Source organism: Diachasmimorpha longicaudata, chromosome 10 (assembly GCF_034640455.1).
Source record: "Diachasmimorpha longicaudata isolate KC_UGA_2023 chromosome 10, iyDiaLong2, whole genome shotgun sequence".
Classification (NCBI taxonomy): Eukaryota; Metazoa; Arthropoda; class Insecta; order Hymenoptera; family Braconidae; genus Diachasmimorpha; species Diachasmimorpha longicaudata.
In genome coordinates this window covers 4060159-4085892 of record NC_087234.1, presented here as the reverse complement: position 1 = coordinate 4085892, position 25734 = coordinate 4060159, and the positions used below count along the sequence as shown (strand labels likewise).

Here is a 25734-nt window from a genome sequence, read left to right as displayed (position 1 = left end):
AGTATAGTTGAACGATCGCTGGTGTCCTTGAGAATCGATTTCAAGTCCAACTTATACTCCTGAGAATGCGAAAGAGATTCCCGAGTAGATAAGACCGACGGAGACGGAGATAGGGCGGCGCGGATGGCTGGGAGGGTGAGGGGGAGTAGTTCGATCACAACGGAATCGACCAATAGCGGAGGCCTATAACATATGAACCTTGGCCGTGTTAATACCTAAATACGCTCGATAGACGTCAACTTGGTACTTTGTAAATATTCGCAACATGAACGTGATGCATGATTCAAGTGAATTTATCGACTGATAACGATAGACATGTTCATCTGAATATTTAATGCGTTAAGAAATACAGAGAATTTCCGGAAAAAAATTAGGGGAACGATAAAATGCAGGGGTGGGAGAGAAAATTAATATGCAACATGTGTTTAGCCCCTCACTGTCTGCCGCACTTGGGCGCCTGACACCCTCGATTCCTTTTTCACTGAAAAACTTGAACTCGTAGTGTGCGTCAGTAGTAGTATCTGAATTCCGAGGGTCAGGTCAGACCAAAGTGGTAGTGTCGCATTGCGGCGCAACATCAAATGATATCCAAGAGTGACCTCGGGCAAAAAAAGTCAAAGGAAACTGCCAAATATCGCGATCTATTTTTCATTCTTCTGATGCAGACATGATGGAGCAAAATGGCGAATCGCGAAGTTCGTGAGAGATTATAATAATTATGAATGAGCAAACAAATTACTGGATGACACATTTTTTCGATTTTAAGGCAATAAAATATTTTAATTAATTTGAATTCATAAGAAAAAAAGTCTAACGCAAAAAAATTTTAGTCAATTTATTTAATAAAAGGAGATGTTTAAAAAAAATTTGATCTTGATAAGTTTTTTGGACTGGCCTGACCAGAATCGCTACTTCGGTTGTAAATATCAAATTTTCTTGTTCAATTCAGAATCAAGATGGCGACCGGAACCATCTTCGTGATGTATTTTACGTCGATCTGTCATTGGAATAGTCGAAATTCTGGCTACGATATCGGCGATGTTCGTTCAAGCGCAACATTATAACCACCGCATTAATAATAATAATAGTATCGGCCATGGTCGTGGGGCTATCCGCCCACTTCTTAAATATTTCATTATCGAGAAACAGGGATGCAAAAAAAATGGGACATCTATGAGCATTACGATGACACTTCGGCCCATCAAAGTGTTAACAAGATGGCGGCAGTAGCGGCCATTTTGAGTGGATTCTAACCTCAATAATTTTTATATCCGTTTTTATATCATTCCGGAATGAATGCTCATGGAGAATGGGAGGGACGAATGGAAAGAATCGCAAAGGTTATAAATTTCTTAATGGTTGTCTCCGCGTGATGGTTTTCGTTTTATCTACAGTTCGAGTGCCAAGACTTTGATGCGTAATAACTAATCAAGACTCTGGCAATGTCGAGCGTTATGTTTTTCAAAAAATTTGAAAGTAATATGAAATGAGGCGAATTGAAACAGTAGATGATAGATTCTAAAATTTCATAATGGCATACAAAATTGTCAGAATTTTTTTTTTACCTTTTCAATCGAATAAAAATTTTGAAAAAAAAATCAAGACCAGCCCCAACTCATAAAAATCACCCTAGTATTTTTTAGAATAAAATTATCTTCCAGATTACTGTGAAAAAAAATACGAATCTTTCGAAACGCGTGGGGACCTTTCGCAATAAGTAGAAATGCGCCTCTTTGATCAGACGACAGAAGCAAAACGAGAAAAAAAAAATCGAACACGTCTGAATAAACACTCACTAAACAGTCAATCATTTTCTCGTAGACTACATAAACCAGAAAATATCCAGCAAAAAAATCTACCCCTCAAGCCTTCTGCCCTTAAAAAAACATTACAACTTTAGTGTAAAAATAAATGATAATAAATAGGGAGTACTTTGTAACTTTATGCTTTACGCCCGATAAATCCGTCGAACCAAAGGCGATGACTCTCGTAATTTTCGTCTCTCCCTCGTGCTTGTGCACCCAACCCCTCATTGAAGCCATCCTCGTGGAAGGGATGAAGAGGGGGCGGAGGAAGAGAGAGGGAGTTGTGATGGTATGTGAAACTATACCTCAAGGAATGTGCGCGCGAATGGACGTTAAAACGAGGGAGGGAAAAGGCAGACGAACGGCAGACACCCCATAGCCCATCCCCACCCCCTTCTCAGGTTACCATTCTCCACTACTGGCGAACGGACGCTGGATTTACTCCCCTCGGCGGATATTACTCACCTGGAGTGCCTCCTAAAAATCCACGCGACGATGAAATCGTCACTACCAGGGGAGGAACACGTTTCTCATCCTTAAAAATTGAATTTATAAATAAACAAAAATTTATTTTCCGCCTTTCAAGATTTTTCCAAATTCTCGCGAAACCACTGAACCGAAAAATCCGCGATTTTTTCGACTTTCGAATGAAAAAAAAAATTGAAAACTAATTTTCTGCAACTTTTACTTTATTATTCGTTATTAATAATTTTATTTATACCCCATAGACCTTAGCTGATTCCCCAGAAGGTCCACAATTTTTCTCCCCAAGAAAATGCCAAATCGTCAACATTAACTTATAAGTAAACATGAAAATCAGGCGATTGTCATCATACTGGTAATACCGGATAGCAGTGAAAAGTTAAAGTTAACGCCACGTAAGTTATCGCCGAATGCCAGGGGCAGAGGGGAGGGACATTTCAGCGACATCCGCCTGGTCGCGCCAATATAGCAATAATAGCTGAAACCCCCCTTCCACCCTCAGTCAGAGTAAAATGCTACGATACATCGGATGATGGATAGAGAGAGAGAAATTTTGAAACTCGTGTTATACGATTCCACCGCCCTCCGCCCCTCCCCTCCCCTTTTTCCTACTTCTCGCCGGGGGAATTTATAGCCCTGAAGAAAATAGAGATCGCACTTTCTCGGTAAGCAATGGCTGACGACGTATTGAATGCACCAGAGTATCATCTCGGAAAATTTACAACTTTTCACATCACGAGAGGATCGAAAATTCGAGAAATTGTGTAATTGCAAATTTCTGATTATCTCGTAATTTTTGCATTCAGGGAATCACTTTTCCAATCGGTTCTGCAATGGAGCTCTTTTGAAAAGTTGTAATCATTGTATGTCGTTGAATTTCAGTTGAATTTTAATTGACTTTTATAGGGGAAAGTCGAGTGCTTTCAGAGTCAAAATTATTAATAATAAATTTTTATTTACCGTTACAGGACGAACGTTAAATGGTCTACCGCTCCTTGAGTTTCCAATGTCGAGTGGTGAACCAGCTTTGGAGCCGGTGAGAATCAAGAGGGCGACGCTCTGGGCAAGAGTTGAATTGAAACGCTCGTATCATTACAAACATCATCGACGACAGTACAATCACAAAAACATCACACTCTGGGTATTCAGGGTAAAATACGGCAATAGGACGCATCTCCGTGGAAAGGTAGCGTCTCAGTTCACTGACATTTCACCTGAAACAAAAAATGCAATGAAAAATTAGCAAATTATATTATATATTCATTAGTCGAATCATATTATTACAATCAGAAGGGTATAATTTTTTTACAATTTTCTCAGGCTCTTCTGCTGACAAATTTCAATAGTAAAAATATTCAGAGACGAACAGAATTCTCTTTCGTCGAAAAAAACACATTAACATTTTTTTTAGGAACTGAGTGAACATCTGGAGATGGTGACATCACTGACAGTCAATGTCAACCAATTAGGATGGCAGAAATTCGATGTAACGAGAGTGGTTAACACCTGGTTCACGTCGCACAGTCATTCGCGTGAAAAATTGACGTTACTCATCGATTGTACGAGATGCGGTACAAATGTCCATATATCGACCTTTGGAACAGACTCGCTGAATGTCATTGAGTTGTCCGTCGATCCAAAAGGTTCGTGAATAACCTAATCCCACACGGAAAAAAATTTTAGATAAAAATTGGACCTCTAAGGGCGAAACGTGGGATGAAATAACAATCAAGCGATTGTTAGGTCAAGTTTCACTGAAAAAATTAGACTTGGGAGGGTAATTTTTGGGATAAAACTAACCATCGTCCCTCGTTTCACCCCCTGGAGGTGTAATTTTGATCTAAAATTTATTTCCCTGCACACATTCTCCCACTAGGACTGCCAACTGATTTTTAAAGATGTCAACGGGAGGATTTTCTTCCAAATTTCCCCCGAAAAAAAAAATCCAACAGCTGACTATGAGCTATAATCATTCAGAAGGCGTAAAGTCATGAAAAAAAATTGGAGAATATTTTTTTTTCGAGGGAATAAGAAGCACTTGAAAATTCAATGTGGAAAAAAATTTCGAGTTAAACCATATAAATCGTTTGTGGATTGATTCAAGGTACTCAAGATCCTGATAGGCCGTTCCTGGTGGTCCGTACGGATCCAACAGCTGTCAAAAGAGTACGGAGACGCGCGATAGAGTGCAGTGGAGCTGTCAAAGGACAGTGTTGTAAACAAAGGTTTTACGTCAATTTCTCAACGCTGGGTTGGGATGACTGGATTATTGCTCCTCAGGGGTATGTGGCGTTTTCCCTTTACCCCTACGTTTCCCTTACTCGTGGATCGATTCAACATGGCGGCAGTATTGTATAATCAACCGTGGGAAAGTTGAAAACTCAAATACTAATTATTTTTCGGAAGTCTTCCTGTTAAGAGGGAATACCTACTGCAGAGTGAAAAATTAATTCATTCACGAGTCAAGTACATGCACCGCTGACCCTAAATTGCTCATTCTAGAGACGCAGTTAATCGATCACGTTATTTATTAATGAGTGCAACTCATCGATTGACGAATTATTCGATTAATTGATTGACCCTAGACCCTCATTCATTCAGCGATTTTTCATTCATCATCACGATTCGTCGTGGACAGTTAGAACTGAGCAATAAAATTTTACGAATTTATTTTTTTGAAGAGAAGAACCCGATAAATAAAATTTTTTGATCAACGGTTCATGGCAGCACTGAAAGGAAGAATAGAATCGTAAAAAGTTCATCCGTCAGTTGGACAAAAGGGATCATAAGTTCGCTGTAAAATGACTCTCGACAAATCACAATTCGAACAAATGTAAAATGTTTTTTTCATTTTAAAACTTTCCAGAGATATTGGAAAAATTGAATTTTTCTTGGGTTTTCGATCTCTTTCACGCGTTTCCTAAATGTTGATATCGTTTAATTATCGGAGAAAATAAAAATTATTCAATCAAAAAATGGCCCCTTTTTTCAGGTACTACGCGAATTACTGTCGAGGCGATTGTACAGCTGGTCACAGAACACCAGACACATTCCTCAATTACTACACCCACGTAATCGAGAAGTACAGGCAGATGGACAAACTGGATGGTATGCAGCCCTGCTGTGCGCCAGTTAAATTTTCAGCAATGTCCCTCATCTATTATGGGCCAGACTCAAACATCATAAAGCGAGATTTACCAAAAATGGTGGTTGACGAGTGTGGCTGTCCGTAATTTTCCCCCAAACATAACCACCCACTTCCCATTTATATTCATAAGAATTTAGTGAAAATCCCAGATGAAAATAAAAGTCTCTAAAGAATCAATTTTTTTAGCTAAAGTGTTTTTCCCACAAGAAAAATCGTGTGCGATTTATTCCAACATTTTTTAGGTCGACCTATAGCTGATGAGAAAAAAATCATTGAGGGAAAAAGTGGCTCTCGAATCTAGTTAGGATAATCAAATTAAATTTTTGCATAAAAGCTTGATTAAAAAATGAGAATGATAACTGCTGATTAAAAATGAAATAATATTAATGACAATTCTTACTGAGAGCTTAAGTCCTTTCGTATTAGTGGGCAAGAAAAAATTTACTGAAATAAAACAAAGTAATAATTCTCACACGATATATAGTGTATATATGAGGTGATTAATCTGAGAGATATTTAATGATTAAGTAATATTAATGTAAACGATAAAAAAACTCAATCTAATTGCCTTGTTTTTTATGCGAAATATGAGGGAAGAGTAGTTGATGCAGAAAATCATGATGCATTATTCATGAAAGTATTGAAATTTACAAGATAAAGATACGAATGAAAGTATAAATTGATAATAATATTAATATTCAACGCCAGATTTAATATTAAATATTATATTGTATAATGTATATATGGTTTATGCGATTTTTTCGCACTCGAGGTCAAGTGAGATGTTCCAAGTATTATTATGTTGTTCTCTTGAAATTTGTTTTTGTGGAATTTTTTGGCTACTGTATCGGTTAATGCGAGAGTGAATGGACATTGATGAAAGAAAAATTAATCATTCAGAGTTCAAAGGCCAAGGAAATTAAATTGTGAATTCAGGGTTTCGAGGGGTTGATGAGTAAATTTTGAGAATTTTACAAAGAAAATGCATGAATTAAAAAGAAACGTGCTGTCTCACGATTTAAAGGAAACAAATAGTTAAAGTGAATTTTCCATTAATACTTTAAAATAATTTAATAATAATGAAATTGAGTCTGTACTATAATCTTAGGGCATTCCATAAGCTAGGTAAAATGAAGAAAATAATTTGGGGAGTATTGAAAAATGAAAATCAGTCGAAATTTTGGGGATTCGAGAGAAAGAACGTGTGGGGGATCGAAGAGTCATTGAAATTTAATTAAGGAAAAAAAATGTGACAATAAAGGGGGGATTCAAGAGCACGAGGCGGCTTTTCTTTTGAAATCGAATTTGTTTGTTATTGAGAAAAAAAATTTGACTGAGAAAATAATTTTTACCTCTTTTTTCTTGTGAAAATTTCACGTATTGGGGATCGATCACTGATAGATCAATTTAAGGGGAGATTTAACGCGGGGAAAAATGTTCTCATTTCTCGAGAGAAAATATTTGCTTCGAATTCAGTCTCAGAAATGTGATTTTGGAAATGACAATCATCTCCACCGACTCGAAAGTACAGGATTGACTTTTTTAATTGATAAATCATATTAAAAGCTTAGGGTATTTTCATTCAACAAATAATTTTTTTAAATGTTGACTTCTTAATTGTGAAGAAAAATGATTCATTGGGAAAATACATATTTGTCGATTAGAAAAATTCTAATCTCAATTTTTAACGGTCAGAGCCGGTAAATCACGGAAAAATACGATTTTTGGACTTGATTTTTCGGGCAAAGCAATTTTTTTCTCCGAGCTGAACCTCCTATTAAACAACGGACACCGAAGAATTAAAAAATTAATGGAGATGTATGTAAAAAAATCCGTGAGACAAGGGCCGAAAAAAATTGTTTCACATGAGCAAAAAAAATAAATTGAATAAAGTAAAAAATAAAACGGGTGAAACCAAAATTACGAAAGTGACAAACCCACGTAGCCTTACTGGGCCTTACTAAGGTTATTATCGCATTACTACTAAATTTAATATTTAAATAAAAAACAATTTAACAAAAAAAAAAGCAAGAAAAAAAGAAATACTATTTACGCTATTTGAATATCCAATCGATAAAAAAACACATTAACATGTACACAAAAGCATTTTCCCGCGAAAAAAAAAAAACGAAATTGAAAAATATAGATATGTATATTTAAGAAAAAGAGGGAGAGACATTTGCCATTTTTGAAGCTAGCCAAAGAAAAACTATTGCGTCCAATTTAAAAAGCATACTTTGATAGTATAGAACGGGATTTATATAAGTATTTGAAAGTTTCGAAGTGTGGGAGGAATTTTTTCGACGGCACTTGATTAAATTAAAATGATCTAACAAAGAATGAAGCCTTCATGAGCTCAAGGACTGTTTAAACTACCCGTATTGTACTTTAAAAAATCACTAAAATCGTAATGAGGTTGCTCTAATTAATGGAACATTGATTACCAAAATAATTGAGGAAAAATCGATGTTCGATTAATTATTCGGGCCTGTTATGAATTATTTATCATCGGGAGCCGACACCTCGGTGTTGCAAGATCGCAGAACATTTTTAAAAAAATTATCAATCTTTTCCGTCATTCACGAAAATTTACGGAATTGCCCGAGGATTTCTTCCGGAAATCACGGAATTTTCCGGTAATTTTTACTCAGCATTTCTATCGGTGGGCAATTTTCCAGTCACGGGATTCCCAGAATCGGTGGGTGGGGCGTGTGACAGTCGAGTCTCCATAACCCAGGGTTTTTTTAATGTCTCGTTAACGAAGGATACGAATAAATTAATTAACCGACAACTTATGTTCACAGATGAATGATTCAGTAATTGCTTCATAAGAAGAGGTCTCAGCTCCCGTTAATTACAAGAAAAAGAAAATATTCGCGGCTTCGATTTGATTCCATGGCTTTTTTGAATAAAATGAAAAACAAGTATTGATGAAGTACTCTCAAAATATTAATAAAAAAGGATAATAAATTAACTAATAAGGTGAAAATTTTTTGAGCGATGATTGAAAAAGTGCGGTATATTTAAAAATAAAATACGAGTCCGTGATAATAACTGAAAAGAAAATGCGCGCGCTGTAATTTCGATGCTCTTTTTTCAATACAAAAATTAATTAATTAATTAAAAAGAAAAGAATGAAAAAAAAACACATGAAAGTATTAATGGACCCCGTACTGTTGTAAATTTTTAGGCAAAAAAAATAACGAAAATGTTATAAATTTTTTCTTCTACAATTTTTGCTATGAAATGATGAAAAACTTTAACTTTTGAGCTTCTCCGAAAAAAAAAAACTTTGGAAATGTTTGAGAAAAATAGCGAGATTAAGAATATTAATTCAATTGATCTGTTAATTGGAATGTATAATTGATTATTCATTAGTTTTTCATTCGTTTATCACTGGTAAATTAATTTCCGAGTGGATAATACATGAAACTTTTGTGTAAATGACATGACAGAATATTGTATAAACGATAATAGTAATTAATTTCATTGCTAAATGCCAAAAATGTGGAATTTCGATTATTCCAATTGTCAGTGAAGTAATTATGAATAACAATTAACTAGAATAACAATTTTTTTCTACAAACCAATTGAAATCCCACGTCAGCATTTTCCATGTTTCATTCGATTCAACAGTCGCAATAAATAATTACTCCATATTTTCCATTAAAAGCTTTGACATAACAATTATTATTATTATTTCTTCATTAATTGTCAGGATATGGTTTATTGGGATGAAAGACAATGAATTTTCTTCTTCGAATTCTTATAAATACACATAAGCCGTTATATAAAAGACGAGGAAATGAAGGTAACTGAGAAAACCGAGAAAAAAAATCATTTAAAAAAAATAAAAATTGTAAAACTTTGATGTGTCGACTTTATTCCCTCAATAATTTCCGGCATTTGTTTTATTTATCAATAATATCCTGTAGGTGATTACATACCCAGATTCATTCCTCCATTTGTTTAATTTAATTTCTGTTCAATCTTTGCCTCTAGGGTAAAAATACTTAATAATTATTTACGCTTCTGCTCTATTATTTGCATTCGACTGCGAGTTGAATAGTTCCTGCTTCCGGTGTTGGCACGTGGGTGTCAAGAGTGGCGAGATTATTGCTGACACTTATGGAGTGGCTTCAACCTTTTTTCTAGGGCTCCAGGAATATTCTAAAATTTAATTTTTCGTTTTTCGCGTTATTCTGGGCTCCTGGGCCTCATAGAGCAAAAAGGGCCCAAATTTGGAATCATACCGCTTTTCGTCCATATCGTTAGAACTATCATAGCTAGGACAATTTGACCGACGCCATTGGATTCGTGAGACGATTTCCGATTTTTTTCTAGGGCTCGGGAAATATTCTAAAACGCGGTTTGCTCCATAAGCGTCAGCAATCTCCCCTATAATCTTTGTACTAACGATGTACAAACTTTACCCGGCTCAATCCATTTCGGTGGAGTTACCGACACCGAGCGGCCGCAGAAATACGCGTGGGGTCATCTAGCGGTTCACTATGACATTCAGTCAAATCTATAGTTATATTTCAATGAGAATGACATTTGAAATCCTCGGGAAATACAGCAATGGCGTCATTCAGTACCATGGACACTTTTTCTCCGGCACCTTTTTGGCAAAATGGTCCAGCACCAGGGGCTATCTATAATTTCCCAGGGAGAGTTGTCAACCAAAATGCCAATCCCATCCAAGTTTCACAGTAAGTCAATAAAAAGCTTCCATAAATGGAAATTTCCATCAATCCCCAAAAGTGCCTATCATCTCACTTATATCAACTCTCAGGAAATTCTTTGAACTCATTTTGGGACATTTGGACTCACTCTTAACATCGACTTCCCCTTCAAAGAAATCCAATCATCATATTTTAAGTGATAGAAATGTTTCCAATTGCCTTGTGCGGAAAAAAATCCAGTCAAGTGAACTTAACCTCAAAATCGTTGAAGTTCTACTAGAGTCCGAATTTAGAAAATGAAAATGACAATATTTAAATATTGTTCATTGACTACGATTGTCTTATTCTATTTCTTATCATTCTTGTAATTTTATATTCTGCCATTTTATACGGTTACACTAATGTTTTTTAGTTTTTTTATGGAGCAGAGAAGATCGATATTCCCTTTCATGTTTTCATGACGTTACTACCTCTCTCTCACTTTGAAAAATGGTAATAGATTTTTTGATGATTTTTTAAGATCTCCAGTAACGACTGGTACATCAGTCGTTGGAGTGCAGTTCAAGGACGGTGTCCTGATCGCTGCTGACACCCTGGCGTCCTATGGATCACTAGCTAGATACAGAAGTGTCGAACGTATCATGAAAGTCAACGATAACATTATATTGGGGGCTGGGGGAGACTACGCTGATTTCCAGTACCTCAAAACCATGATTGATCAGAAGATGTGAGTCAACATGGACTAATGAGCCGTATAATTGACCCATTTTTAATGAAGTATGTGGTAAATTTAATTTCGTTTATTTTTTAATCCTTTTTCAGTCTTGAAGAGCACTGCCTTGATGATGGCTTCACATTGAAACCGAAATCTCTGCATTGCTGGTTGACACGAGTCCTCTACAACCGAAGATCGAAGTTCGATCCTTTGTGGAATAATTTCATAATTGCTGGATTTGATAATGGAAAGCCGTAAGTGCTCATTGAGCAATTTAGTTAGATATTTATCCAATGCAAGAAAAACGAATGAAATCATAAGACATATACCGCGTGAAATTCTTCAATCTTTTCAAGTTCTATTTGATTAATTCATTAATTTTTGGATTAGATTCATGGGGACAGTGGATAAACTTGGAACAGCCTATGTCGACCCAGTAATCGCCACTGGCTATGGTGCCTACATGGCAACTCCATTACTTCGCAAAGCGTACGAGGCTAATCCAGAAATGAGTGAGGAGGAGGCCGCCCATCTTCTCCACCAGTGCATGGAAGTCCTCTACCTCAGGGACGGCAGGTCATTCCCTAAAGTGAGTTATCACGGTAGAAATATGATAAAAGAGTATTTGAAAATTTTTGCACCAGACCTTGTCCACTTGTGGAGCGTTTTAAAAGAGAAAAAAAATTTTCATCATTCCTCAAAGAATCATCAGTAAAAAAAATTATATCAGAGCTCGCAATTTATTTATTAATGATAGATACTGTATTCATTAGCATACTAACTATTAATTTAATGATTCAGTATCAACTGGGAGTCATCACGAAGGAGAAGGGCATTGAAATAAAGGGACCCATTGACGTGAAAGGACATTGGGCCATCGCTGGAATGTAAATTGTTGAATAAATTATTCAAAGTGTTTTCTTGAATAATTCGAATGATAATTCAAATGATTTCAAATCTTCACGAATAATTTTTTTTAATTGATAAATAAACATTGATAAATACAAATGCCTTCTAACGAAGGGAACGATTCTTTTAACGAGTGAGAATTTCACAACCAGTCTGAGTGATTAGGACGGTGTGTTCCATCTGTGCCGTTCTGGCACCGTCAACAGTCACTGCAGTCCATCCGTCCTCAAGTACTCGAATTTCACTGTCTCCTTGAGTCAGCACTGGCTCTATAGTAAATGTCATCCCTGGCTGCATCTCGCCAGCTTCATCATTAGCTTCAAATAATTAACATAATTGATAAACTCATCGGTGGATTCATTCTTTATTGGGTTGAAAAAAAAAAATTACCAAAATGAAAAATGTCAGGGAGGCCATGGAAATAATTTCCTATTCCATGCCCAGCGAAGTAAGGAATCACAGAAAATCCATTGGCATTCGCAATTTCCTCGATAACATGTCCTAAAAAATAAATTATTCTTTCTCGTAAAACTAAAATCGGGGGACGTACCCTTTTTTCATTAATATGTAATAAATATCCAACTATTTTCCTGACGATGACTTCACATGAGCATTTACCTATGTTACAAAATTGTTCATTAGGCCTGCAAATGTCGATAGCAGCGTACAGACATTTACCCGTGACGTTTATTAACTTCTTCATTTGATCGTCCACTTCACCAATCGTGAACATTGCTGCACAGTCACCATGAAAACCATTCAAATAAACCTAGAAAACAAATCAATCAAAAGGCTATTATTATTTTCCTGGCAAGGGCAATCCCTAATTTGTATTAGGGATATACGTGAGAATGATATTCACTGAAACGTCGACGTTGATGCTGTCTCCCTCCACCAGAGGACGATTGTCCGGTATCCCGTGACACGCAACATTATTCACACTCGTGCAAATTGACTTTGGAAATCCGTAATAAGCGAGGGGACTCGGATAAGCTCCACTATTAATTATCAGGGTGTGGAGTTGCTGGTCCAGGAAGTCTGTTGTAATTCCAGGCTAAAAAAAATATGCCTTAGATTCTGAGGGATTCATCAAGTGGTTCACAGCCCAAAAATTGTTATTCTCGGGTTATCACTTAGCTACTGAATGTTTCGTTGATAAATTTTCTTGGCAACGGCGTCAGAAAAATGTAATTGAAAATCTCAATGGATAATGAATTTTCAATCATGTTTATCGAAGGATGAAAATAATCTTTCATTTCGTAATTATCAATTCCTTACCTTAATTATTTTGTTCGTGTAGTTTAAAACAGTTTTTGCCAGTTTGCAACTGCGCCTCATGGATTCGATCTGATCATCATTTTTTATTTCAATGCTGGGAGGGGGGATCTCCTGGGAAAATGGCTTGTAATAACAAGGCTTAGGGATTGATGATGGGATCTCTTTGATAGGACTCAGATACCAGGGCTCAATGAGTTCGTATTGTCCGAATTTATTGTTGACTATTCGCCTCTCTTTGGATGGTAACTCCTGAGTGAAAAAAATTGTATGAACATTGCTGGAGATATGGGGTAAGGGGGAAGACTTACCTTCGATCTTCGAAAAAAATTCTCGAATAAATTCCTCGATGGCTGAACAATGTTTGAAAGTCTCTTGAACATTTTCGCCACTTTTCTCGAATCAAAAAAAATGTTTACACATTAAACTATGGAAATATTCATGAGTTATGATTTTATTTCGTCAGTGGAGTTCGGAAAGTTAGCACCGAATTATTAAAATCGATGTTTATTACACTTTTTGAGTTTTCACAAGCAATACGGCTTTGTGATCAATTTTTAGAAGTTAATATTGATTTTTTTAGGTTAGGAATTGTGACCGGGTCGTGTAAGGAATAGGAGCGAGAAAGAATGATGTTTTTCAGATGAGAATAAATTTTAAAAAATAGGTTTTCAATCGTTTAAAAATTTTATTCTAATCGAATATCGGGAATAAAACATTCCCTCACAATGTTTATAAAGCACTTTGACATTCCGAAAAATTTTAAAAGCGACTCATTTTATGATGCAAAGAATTCTCTTAAATAACTAAAAAATCGTGCAAAAATGATTATGGAGAAAAATGAAATTAATAATTATTGAAAAAAAATCTTGAAAACGCATATGAAGACTTTTACATGATTTAGGCGATCCCCAGAAGGATCACCTGACAATAAAATGACCCTCTCGGCCATTTCCTCCCTATCAATGTAGAGTTCCTTGATGCATGTGGTTCTGAAGGCACCCCAACGGATCTCCGTCGACTTCACTAATTATTTCCATTAAATTATTCTCGTGTTTTATTTAAATATTTTCTATTGAGCTTCCTCAGTGCAATTTTTTTCCGATTGATTATTCCATTTTTTTTTATCGAAAACTAAAAGAAATTAGTACATAAAAACTCGTGAAATTCTAATTCGTGACGAGTGCGAGAAAATGATCTTTTAGTTCTGGAGAGATTTCTAGGATGACCCGCAAGCGAGTATTTCAATAGAATTTTTAATGGAATCTCCTAGTGAAGTCCCACCGTTCCCAGGTCGTCAATTCACCCAGAAGTCTCATCACTCCCTTGAATTTTGTTCGTCACAAACTCGACGTACCGTCGCATTCTCGGATGGATGTACTCATTCCACAATCGTTCCCCGAACGTGTCCACCAAGATGTAGAGAACCGTCACAATTAACTTCATGAACGGTGTCGGGCAGAGCAGTATCAGTAATCGGAACATTTTGGATGCAAATTTCACGATGAACCATCCCCAGAAGGCCGTGAGAGCCCTCATCACAGCATCAACGAAGGCATGGACATCAGACGTTTCATCGCCGAAGCTGACGAGACGTATCGATATATTGACGATCGCATCGAAAAATTCGAACGGCATCCGCGTTGTCGCCATATCGTCCAGGGTCCTTCTAAATTCGTCACTAAATTCATAATTCCGCAGGTTCATATCTGTTCTGTTTTTAATCGTGTTGATAAACTTTTCGAGGAAATCAGCAGATGTTGGGCCCATAAGTTGTAGTCTGGTTTCCGACTGAAAATCATTTCTCAGGGTGAAAAGACTTGTGTGACTGGATATTAATAATGAATGATTATCTAAATGAAATGAAATGATTTGTTTTAGAAAACAATTTTTTTAAATATAACAATTTTTATTCGGATGTTCGAGGAGAGCGAATATCACTGAGATTTTTCATTGCTCCGAAGCGATGTGCGAGAAAGACCATTTGACGACATTCAGGGACGTTATTTATTGAAATAATTATGTAATAAAGGAGTACTTACCATTTTTACACAAAAAGACTCTTTACAATTCCAATGTGTGTGAAAAATATTCGATTATTTGAAATTATGTGGAGACTCGATGTGGTAGCGTCAGGAGCTGGTGAAACGGTTAACATTGATAAATGAGGGGATTCCCATGAATACTTTTTATCATGTACTCGACCAATCAGAGCCCGACTTTCACCAAAACTATCCACCAGCGAATGGCGGTTCGACAATACGACAACTTAAATTTCTCGGTTCTCTGATATTATTACATTTTAATCAAAACGGAACCTCTTTGACAATGACAATGCCACTGCGTATTTAGACATGTCTATAGTAAGTGCAGAATGTTTTATTTTAACATCGATAAAGGAGAAACCGTCGGTGGCGAACGCTAGCAAAATACCGAACGCTGGTAAAAGGAAATGATAAATCTTAGCGGGAATTTTCGAGTAGCAGATGGCACTTCAATTTGTGAATGGATAATTGTAAAAAATTCCCTTCAATAAAAAAATTTTCCGTAAAAATTGTAATGATAATTGAATGAAATTGAAACGAACTCTGGAGCGAAGACCGACTCGATCCGCCTTTTGATTAAATGATTAAGTAGTTTTATGAGTCCACGCGATTCATCTCGATTCTGCCCGGGTCAAACGAGTAATTGAACCTGTCGTAAACAATAAAGGCAATGCATGTATATATATAGTGAATGTGATGATGCCAGCCGTTATGATTGCTCGCACGGCCCAATGAGTTGGTCCCAACAATCGAGTAATTTTTCATAATCAAGTGTCGATGATAAATTTCTCTTCTAAATTTTCACATTGAACGAGTGGATTGAAATTATTTCCAATGATTTCGTTGCCTTTTTCAATTCCAGATTCCTCTGAATTCTTAATAAATTCATTACTGAGTACCAAATACGTCCGTCAGCGCTCGTTTTTAGTTAAAAATGTAGATCCATTTTTTTATCCTACCGTTGAAAAACGGGACTTTATTCAAACTTTCCAAAAAAACTCAAAATCCAGTGGGTTTTTCACATCAATCAAATACTTCCAGTTTGTCCGGGAAATCCAGACAATTTTTTTACCAGTAATACTTTCGCCACCTCCAGCGAAACGCACTCGTAATTACCCTCCACGGCTTTACCCCCGTTTTGGCCCACCCCTTTATTTTAACCGCTGTATGTACTCACCCCTCCGTTCAACAACGACCGCACCCATTTAATAAATTGCGCAAAAAGTGGCGCCGAGACATGGAAATTTTTCATTTTCAAAATGCATCGGTCAACACTCACTGAGGAAATAGACACATCATGAGAAAACAAGGGTGAATTTAAGGGAGTAAGGGAGGTTCCTGTTTATTGACGTCGGGGTGAATGGTATGAGCTTCTGCCGGCGCCTGGCGTCGACGTTCTTCCAGGCCGGCCGGCTTCCTTCCAATCGATAAAACCAGTGCGATAATATCAATGGAAGTGAGGAATAAAATCTCGGAAATATCACAACACAGAATTATTATTATTCATAAAAAATGTTACTAAATTTTCTCGAACGGTCGAAGCGCATCTTAATTACCAAACGTTTGGGTAATTTATACTGAGGAATTCCCTCCGTTTTTTCCGAAATAACGAGAAAAAACTGTTCACAAGTATTTTGCAGAGACGAAAAATAAACTGATTAGTTGAAAATTTATTATCAAATGACACTAGACCTTAATATCTTGGATCAGACATCGCCTCCGGTCATCGCATAGCGATTACTTCCTTCATTCGCCTGAATCATAGCGAAATAAACGTGAAACGCGCATCGTAAATTGTAGTTGTCTTTGTTCACAACATTGTAACGATTCCATTACGCACCGAATAAATAAAATGGAATATGATTACCAATTAAAATTTTATCGATGCCGAACTATTGCACAATCGGGCGCGATAGCTGGACGGGTTGAAGGATCGATTCAAGTGGATTATTTATTTAAAAATTGCGCTTATCTTATCCCGAAGACTCTCACGTTCATTTGAAGACTGTTTTTCCTGGAGCTTTTCTTTTCAAAAAATATATTTTTATGATAAAATTGAAAATTAAAAGACCAGTCGATACGTCAAATTATAACTCGAATAGAAAAAAATCGTATTGTTAGACACAAAATGTTGAAGCGCACCGGATCGATACCCACAGTTCAAAGACCCTGGAATTACCGATGATTGGAAAATGTTCAAGAACAACGTGATAATTCATTGATCGATTAATTCCTACATTTCCGCATGAATGACCGTTCGATTCATATCACGATTCCAATCACTCGATGAATATGCAGAACAATTGGAGTATCTGACGATAATTGCATCGCACGTGATTCGGAGTTTTGCGAAATTTTGCAAATGACAAGTTTTGTTGTTATTAATAGATCAGTTTGGTAACAAGTGACTGTACATTTTCACCAATAGTTTAGTTTCCTCCTGTCGACGCTACGATCGCGCACACCGTTCTCATTCCGGGGTACATTTACTGGGGTATGAGGAACGCTCGACCAGTCAGTCGTCAACGACCGACTTCAACAGTTTTGGTGCTGGCCAGCTGTCCCTGACAGTTGCATCATCGATTCATCAGTGTCAAGTCAGGTAAATTTTCGTTCGAAGCATTTCTCTTTCTCCGCTGCTTTTCAATTTAATTTTTTTTTATTCAGTTCGGAAAATAACCCGGTGAAAGTTAAGGTCGAAATTAATTTTTTTTATGGGAGAAAATGGCTGAGGGTTTTTGAGCTGCTGCTGTGTTCTTTGTTGGAGATGCATTGTGTATGTGATCATAATTTTTTGGATCGCCTGGAGTCACATAAAGTCAATGCTCATGTGACGCAAAAATATTTTAACTGCAAACGACTGGCACAAATAATTTGCAAGCAAATTGTCACATTATTTTTGCAGATGCGTGATGACGGTCATAAGTTATTTCTGATTTGTGATGGTCACAAATGAATTAGTTAAGTTCAGGCCGATACAGGGAAAATCGTTATTTTTATTTAAAATGCAAAATGAGTTCAGAGAGAAATTGATAACGAAAAAATGAACTTATTAATTGTAGAGGAAAAAGGTGACAGTTGGCATAAAGTTAAATGGACATAGGAGTCACGATTAATTTTTTAATTCAAGATTTAACGAAAGGAATGGCATTAAAAAAATTGATAGATTGAGAAAATTATTTGAAAATCACATTTTTTTTGGCTAGTAGTTTATTATTAAATTAAAAATGCATGAGTAGATCTTTTTCGTGTAAAGGTTGACATTTAATTTGCCAACAATCGTGGCAGGGGTTTTTTCCTTCTTTTTTAGTTCGTAATGATTTTTCTCTTTTAAATGGCAACGTTAAATAATCACGGATTGTCAGGACATGGAATTATTCTGTACTGCACGAGAGGTGATTTCGAATTGTTTTGAAAAGACAACCGTTCGGAAAATCAATAAGTACATGATTGTATATTCCGTAAGGGGAGTTCATTTCATTCATGGTATTTTCGAGATAATGATATCAAACCATCAGGATGGGATTACAGATTTTTTTTCTTCGAATGTTATCGTTTTTCATCTACATTCCATTCGATCGTTGCGATTGATAACGGTCAATAAAATTGCGCAAACGACTGGTAAATTTAATAATAAAATAAGTGGCTCACAATCTAGTCCGAAAGAAAAGTCTGAAGGAAACTGAATTTTTTTTAAAAGAATGAGCTGTGAAATTGTTATGTGAAATTGTTATGAATTAATCGCAATGATAATCTTTGGTTTTTCGCAGGTGAATAACAATGGTGGAATTTGACGTGCCAATGGCGATGAGTTGACGTGAAAGGGCCTAGGAGAATTAACAAAGAAATAATAAATAACGGAAGATTAACAAATCCAAATTGAAATCATTTTGTGAAGTTCAAACCTCCTCAAGGATCAGTATTTTCCTGGCTGTGAAGGATATTTTATAATGGACCCTTACTCCTTGAGGTAAGTCCTTGAATTTCATTCCGCAATTTTTCTTCAACAATTTTATAAAATCAAAGCCCCAGTTTTACAGCGAAAGGAATAGAAAACCTAGACAAAGGTATACGAATATTCACCAAAAGACATCGTCTTTTTCCCTAGAGTCATAGCTCCCAATATAATTTTTTTCTAAACGTTCAACATCTTGAGAAATCCTAGATTTATCAGAAAAGTTTCTCAATCTTTTGTGTAGCTGATAAAAATGGCTCAAAAAAATGTCTCCCTACATTTTCCTCTAAAATGCCGCAACACGCAGATAAACCCCATTTTTAAAGGCAGCTGTTATCCGATCACAAAAAAAAGTTGAGTCTCAAAAAAAATTATGCAACTCGTCAAACATCTCTGTGAACTCAACTACAAAAATAGTCCGTTGCAGACAGCATGACACCGCCCGTCACGGGACAAAAGTCTGAATAAAAAATCACAGGGGGAAAAAATACTCGTGATAAAGTGGATTGCCCGATGTACAGCAATTCCAGGGTTAATCGATATATCACTTTGGAACTATCCACGTTATGTGAAGTTCGAGGCCGAGCGCGTACTTGTGCGATCGTTATCGCGGAAATCGATGGCTGACTCAATGATTGGGAGAAAAATTAATCGAGATGCCGAACTACTGATTGAGCCAAGGAGATGATTCGTCAAGGTCAAGGAACCATGATTCTTATTTAATCATGTGAAGATCGAAAGATCGTCAGAACGTGTTAAAGTCCATTTTTCCCTCTGAATTTAATAAACATATTGTTTATCAAGCAGAACCTGCGATTTTGAAAAATTACAGGACATTGAAAAGTCATTGTTATGAGCGTAAAAAAATTATTGTTCATTGCATAGAACCTTCAGTTATTTACCGGATTGATTCTAAATTAAGAACGTGTGCAATGACAAGTGCCATTTTTTTACTTTGAGAAAGTTTCGCGGAAATTTTTTTTTCATGAAAATTGTTTACACGTTCGGACAATCTATATGTTTATACATTATCTACAACACGTGACGCGATATTGAGACATTACAATTCTACCCTAATTGCCAAGTCCTCGTAAAAGTATTAAAAAATCGTTCAGATGTAATAATTCAAACTTTACGACTGGAAATTCCTCGATAACAAATCGTATCCTTGAAGCTCAACTCTCTCGAAAAAATCACCCCCAATCAGATCCAGAGATCAACAGGAAAATGATTTCTAAAATGAATAATTTCTATCATTAGTCATTACCATATCAATATGATCGCAAACAAATTTGATTTATGATTTCTTTAATCATATAATATTTACATCGATCTCTCGCTCGACCATCTGGGTTCCCCATCCAGCCAGTTCCCCACAAAAATATATTTCTTGATTTAATAGTCACTTGTAGAATTGACTGGTGTCATGTTTTCACATGGCTCCTTCTCCACCAGCATTGATATTAACGCAAAGGCTTGGCTACTTGTCACGTGGCTGACTGACCATTGCTAGACTGCATGTGATAATGAATGTTTTGTAAGAGTTTCGAGAATACCGTGACTCGAGATAATTACTGGTCACTATCATTTATGTTTTTTACTGAATTACTCTAACGCACTTCACAATAATTTGTATTCACATTCTGTCGTGTTCGAGCGTTAAACATACGGTCGAGAATTAATTCTAAAAAATCGATAGTCGTGAGGATCAACAAATATATCGTTTGCAAATCCGTGTATTTCTGATAAATTAAAAAATCAACACGACAACTGCTTCGATTTTCCAGTTTAAAAATCACGCTCACGTAATTGCCTCAAGTATTCGAATGGCTTTTGGACTTGTGCTACTGAATAAATCCGACACCCTTATGTACACCCATCAATTTAAAACATTTATCGAGTGCCTCAGCCGCAATTTTGTTGTCAGCTGTTGCCTTGATCGTCACGTTCGCGAATAATTAACCAATCGCCGCGTATTAATCATCAGTCGGAGATGTTTAATCTCCCGGGTAACGTGAGAATATTTGTTGATATTGAGAATTCTTCGCTGAGAGATTATATTAAATAATTGTTTTTTTTCCTCGCGGAATAGTTGCATTGACAATTTGAATTCTTGACAATACTGACATTCACGGAATATCTCACCAATAAATATTGAGAGATTTTCCTTTCGACTCTCGATATTCGTGGAAATTAACTCGAAATTTGAATTTTAAATTCTTTAATAACGTCGAACATTATAGCTGGGGACATTATGTGCCCATATGCAGACATTCCATGCGCCTGTTCAAGCCTTTCAGCGCGATAACTTAAGACAATTATTGTTGCCCCGGAAAAAGAGTCTGAATAAAAAAATTTCCTCGTCAGTGAGAAGAAAGGAGAAGATTGTTAGGATTTGTTATCCACCGTATTTTTATTACTCAATAAATAAAAAACATCTCTCGTCTAATTGCTCCCATATAAATTTACAGCGCGCAAGTCCTCCAGACCCCGATAAATATTGCAATATCTCATTTTTCATCACTTTTTATACTCATTATATTGAGGGCTTGAGGAGCACGATAGCTCGAGAATTGCACGTCTCAGTGTTATGAAATAAACTGCTGTCGTGAGTGGAATCACTCGGCTCGAAGAATGCAGTTAGACCGACAAAAGATTGTTCGTAAATCCTTTTACAATCGAACTCAATATTTTACGAGAATATTCTGAATGAGACGCGCCTTCGGCGTTAAATAAACGAGATTATTGAGCTGTAGATACATGCATTTTTACACATTTTATGTAATCCTTCACGAGGATAATTTATTGCTGAGAGCAATCCCTTTGCATGATTTTTTTATTTTTTAATATCATCTTGGAGTCTTTCCCATGAATAATTCGGTTGCAAAATTTTTTATTTCAATTTCGGAGGTTGTTTTGAAATGGAGAAACACCTGTCCTCCGTTACAAAATGTTCATTGACTATTAATCGTTTTGTGAATAAATTTTTTTTACTTAAAAAAACGAAAAAAAAACCCTTTTCATCAAATGCAGAACTTGGCACCTCCTTTTTCATTAAAAAAATGATCTCAAATTATGAGGTACATTAGTGCCCAATCAATCTGCGCTGTCTAGGACTCTCGCCGAACATTTAAAAAATTATTATAATTTTTTCATGACACGCATCGACTTTGTCCTCAAATTTCAGTGTTGAACGCGAAGCGTCGAAGAACATAGAAGAGAATGAGAGAGAATGCTTCAAGGATGCAATCGTCTCCAGCAGAAGTCTGAACAAAGGCTTTGTCGAGCCCACACGTCTGAAAAATGCAATTCCCGAGGTGAATTAAAAACCCAAATTATCCAAAGAAATTACTTCTCCTCAATTTCATCGGATATCGATATTGATACCATATTTTTCGCAGATCACAGCCTGTGTACTCACTGCAACATTTCACATCGCTGTCGGCCTCAGCATGGCATATTCCGCCATTTTAATTCCTAAAATAGAAATTAATAATAACACCCTCATCGAGCCTAACAGCACCGAACTGTGGGCTACTAAGGGTGAAACTTCCTGGATAGGTAATGGCTTTTTGAGATTTATAGCACCAGCAGAATAAATTATTCCCCCATGTGTTTCACTAAAAAGATTACTTCCGATATCAGGACAATATACAAATTAAGTTGTTCCCCAATTACGAACAAATATCCATTAATTTGATTTCTACTCCTGTCTTGCGATGAAATGAACAGAACGAGTTGACAGGTCTTAATTAAGGCTTAAAACCGAAGAATTAGAGCGAATTACAATAATTTTTGTCGCATTTTTTTGGACAAGAAAAAATCAAAAATTCGAATTCCTCTTGCAGCAAGTGTCGTTGTAATTGCGGCACCCCTGGGCTCCCTCCTGGGTGGTTTCCTAATGGAAACAGTGGGACGTCTTCGCACATTGCAAATTGGCACGATACCCAGTGTCATCGGATGGATCCTAATAGCCACAGCAACAAATGTTCCCATGATCCTAGTGGGTAGAATTCTTTCGGGAATGTCAACAGCCATGGGCACCTCCCCGGCGATCGTGTACATAACGGAAGTGGCGAGACCCGAGTTACGAGGCTGCCTGATGTCATTTGGACCCACCCTGGCATCACTGGGAATGGTACTCGTCTATCTCAAGGGTACATTCCTCGACTGGCGTCTTGTTGCCTGGTTGAGCATTATTTACGCTGTTGTACCAGTATTTATCATTCAATTGTTCGTTCCTGAATCCCCTGTGTGGCTGATTGCCAAGGGACGGACTGATGAAGCCAAAAAAGTATTAGAATGGTTGGTACCCCATTCATTTTAAGTTTTTGATGAGTATCTTCGAACTGAAATGAGCTAGTGAAATTTTCGTTGACATTTTTTTAAGGGCGAACTGAGAGATGCAGAAAAGATATTGATGAAAATTTGTCTATCTCTTTTGGACGTGAAAATATTCGTGGAAATGAATATTTTATGAGTGTTCAATTGCCACAATTGAGTTGGAGTGTTTTGTGAATGAATTTTCACTGTCAACCCTCATATTTTCAGGCTGTACAAGTCTGACGTTCAATATGGAAAGATCCCTGCTGCTGAGCAGCATTTCACCACGATAACGAAGGAGAATGAGATTAAATTGAGCGAACAGAGGAGGAGCAAACACAGCGGTGCTGGCAGCAAAGTCAGGGCTTTCTTCAAGCCAACTGGCTGGAAACCATTGCTCATTCTCTTTCTACTATTTTTATTCCAACAATTCTCGGGGATTTATATCACGTTGTTTTACGCTGTCACGTGGTTTGTGGTAAGTCGAGTCAATTGATGAAGAAAATTATACGGGCTTTGTCTCAATTAACACGAGTAGGAAATTCCCCCAGCAACTGAATACCGCAAAGTTATTTTATCGCGAGTGAGCATCGAAAGGGCGAAGTATCACAGAATATTTCTTAACAATGAACCGTTTTTCATATAATTTTTTTCTCCTGGGAAAAAATAGGAAATCAATTTTTGTTTCAACATGGAACAGTTAAAGAGGACCTGACGATTCATGGTGTGGTATTTTTCTTAGGAAGCCGGAGCTAAAATCGACCCCTACACCTGCTCAACCTTCGTAGGTCTCACCAGATTCTTCTGCTCTATGGTGAACACCTGGTTACTGAGACGGTACAAGAGACGAGTCCTATGCATCATCTCAGCCCTGGGGATGGCCCTCTGTATGGGCATCTCCGGGTACTTTACGCTTCTTATTAAGACAGATAAGCGAGTGGATGACCCACGTGCAATAGCACCTGTCATATGTCTCCTACTTTACGTTTGCACTTCAATGATTGGAATGCTGACAATTCCGTGGACAATGACGGCCGAATTATTTCCGACGGAAATCCGGGGGATTGCCCAGTCAATCAGTTACGCAATGGCCAATATACTTATGTTTGCTGCTGTTCAGAGCTTCAGAAGTCTCACCGATTTTCTAGGGGGTAGGTTGAGTTGATTAAGGATTAAATTAAAAAAAAAAAATTGACGCGAATTTTAACCGCAATATTGAAGAGAGAAAAGTATTTATCTATTAAAAAAATAGAAATTTGATTTTGGAGGGAAAATCATGAAGCAATTTATAAAGGGCGATTTTTGAAAGTTATAAATTATTTTCTTCCAATAATTTATGAACAACGAAATCATTCGGACTCAATATTTCATGACTTTCTTCAAATTTTTGTCACGCAAGTTAATCGATAATTTTGATAAGTAAAAAGGGTTGAATGCCTCGACCATTTGTTAATCGAGGATTTCTGATTGAAATAATGTTGAAATTTGTTTTTTTTAGGATCGTATGCGATCCAGTGGTTCTTCGCAGGTGTTTCCGTGGGCGCAGCAATTTTCGTTTGGCTTCTGCTGCCAGAAACTCATGGAAAGAAATTATCCGAGATCGAGGAGTACTTCCACACAAATTTCGTAGCAGCAGGAGCTGATGCCAAGGCGAAAAAACGCCGCGCCCGAAAACGAGCCCAAGAAAAAGCCAAGAATCAAGCTTCTGCCCCATTGAATCCCAAAGGTGCTGAACACGTTTAAAAAATTATATTAAAAAAAATGAAATTCTTTTCAAACACAAGAAAGTATGATAGCAAGTACTTATGGTTCATTCTGTCCTGAAAAAATAATCAACTACCTTCGTTATTTCTCAAAACACTTTTTTCATTAAGTTTTCGTAGATAGAGGCAATAATGAAAATTTGACGAGAGGATGACGTTTGAGGAAAAGCATTCGACCAACATTTCGAATGCTTCCCAAAGACAATTGATTATAATTCGTCCGTGAAGTGGCCTTCCTTAGAACAAAAATTAATAATTCCTATAAATTTTGTTATGAAATAATTTACGTAGAACAATTAAAGAATTCTTTTTTTTTTCATTCTATGACTACGATCTCCACAATTTTTTGTATCTTATTTATCTGAATTTTTATACTGAAAAATTGCGTGAACTTTGAAAAAATTGAACAATGTATTGTGTCTCCGACTTTGGTGAATTATTCAACATTAACAAAAAAATTTTGACGGATGTATTATCAGACAATATTACAGTGATTATGTCAATCGAGTAATAAAAATGCTTTATGGATTTTTAAAAAAGAATGTTTGACTTACCTTCATCAACATTAACTGTACATTTGCCAGCGAAAATTCAACTGGAAAATGGCTGAAGCACGAGAAAAAAATTC

At 36.6% G+C, this 25734-nt stretch overlaps 4 protein-coding genes across 4 annotated transcripts in view; 3 read left to right on the top strand and 1 right to left on the bottom strand.

Annotated features, from left to right (window-relative positions):
• Positions 1–9305, top strand: part of LOC135166897 (inhibin beta chain) — a 29251-nt gene extending 19946 nt beyond the window's left edge. Inside the window, exons 2-5 of the mRNA XM_064129619.1 lie at positions 3257–3474; positions 3700–3931; positions 4393–4570; positions 5281–9305. Coding sequence (XP_063985689.1) covers positions 3257–3474; positions 3700–3931; positions 4393–4570; positions 5281–5521 — 869 coding nt within the window. The 3' untranslated portion in view covers positions 5522–9305. The remainder of the gene's footprint in view (positions 1–3256; positions 3475–3699; positions 3932–4392; positions 4571–5280) is intronic.
• A 682-nt stretch (positions 9306–9987) lies between these two features.
• Prosbeta7 (Proteasome beta7 subunit) lies at positions 9988–12063 on the top strand. Its single transcript, XM_064129621.1, has 5 exons — positions 9988–10148; positions 10642–10848; positions 10944–11090; positions 11227–11425; positions 11638–12063. The coding sequence occupies exons 1-5, from the start codon at positions 10018–10020 to the stop codon at positions 11725–11727; spliced, it is 774 nt and encodes a 257-aa protein (XP_063985691.1). The 5' UTR covers positions 9988–10017; the 3' UTR covers positions 11728–12063.
• Positions 11787–17401, bottom strand: LOC135166898 (methionine aminopeptidase 1D, mitochondrial). The gene is made up of 7 exons (XM_064129620.1): positions 15063–17401; positions 13332–14811; positions 13024–13272; positions 12608–12799; positions 12364–12514; positions 12136–12246; positions 11787–12062 (listed from the first exon to the last, which is right to left on the bottom strand). The coding sequence occupies exons 2-7, from the start codon at positions 13401–13403 to the stop codon at positions 11872–11874; spliced, it is 966 nt and encodes a 321-aa protein (XP_063985690.1). The 5' UTR covers positions 13404–14811; positions 15063–17401; the 3' UTR covers positions 11787–11871.
• Positions 17402–18892: 1491 nt separating this feature from the next.
• On the top strand, positions 18893–25648 carry LOC135166896 (facilitated trehalose transporter Tret1-2 homolog). Its single transcript, XM_064129618.1, has 7 exons — positions 18893–19035; positions 22208–22337; positions 22422–22581; positions 22869–23325; positions 23572–23821; positions 24086–24494; positions 24842–25648. The coding sequence occupies exons 1-7, from the start codon at positions 19016–19018 to the stop codon at positions 25084–25086; spliced, it is 1671 nt and encodes a 556-aa protein (XP_063985688.1). The 5' UTR covers positions 18893–19015; the 3' UTR covers positions 25087–25648.
• Positions 25649–25734: the final 86 nt, after the last annotated feature.

Coding starts and splice junctions, on each gene's coding strand:
- LOC135166898 (XM_064129620.1), bottom strand. CDS start 13,403: ATGTTCAAGAGACTTTCAAACATTGTTCAGCCATCGAGGAATTTATTC. Junction 12,800..13,023: donor ACACGAACAAAATAATTAAG/GTAAGGAATTGA, acceptor TATTTTTTTTAG/CCTGGAATTACAACAGACTT. Junction 12,063..12,135: donor CCCTGACATTTTTCATTTTG/GTAATTTTTTTT, acceptor AATTATTTGAAG/CTAATGATGAAGCTGGCGAG.
- Prosbeta7 (XM_064129621.1), top strand. CDS start 10,018: ATGGCGTCATTCAGTACCATGGACACTTTTTCTCCGGCACCTTTTTGG. Junction 10,849..10,943: donor ACCATGATTGATCAGAAGAT/GTGAGTCAACAT, acceptor ATCCTTTTTCAG/TCTTGAAGAGCACTGCCTTG. Junction 11,426..11,637: donor ACGGCAGGTCATTCCCTAAA/GTGAGTTATCAC, acceptor TTAATGATTCAG/TATCAACTGGGAGTCATCAC.
- LOC135166896 (XM_064129618.1), top strand. CDS start 19,016: ATGGACCCTTACTCCTTGAG. Junction 22,338..22,421: donor TGAAAAATGCAATTCCCGAG/GTGAATTAAAAA, acceptor TATTTTTCGCAG/ATCACAGCCTGTGTACTCAC. Junction 22,582..22,868: donor GGGTGAAACTTCCTGGATAG/GTAATGGCTTTT, acceptor TTCCTCTTGCAG/CAAGTGTCGTTGTAATTGCG.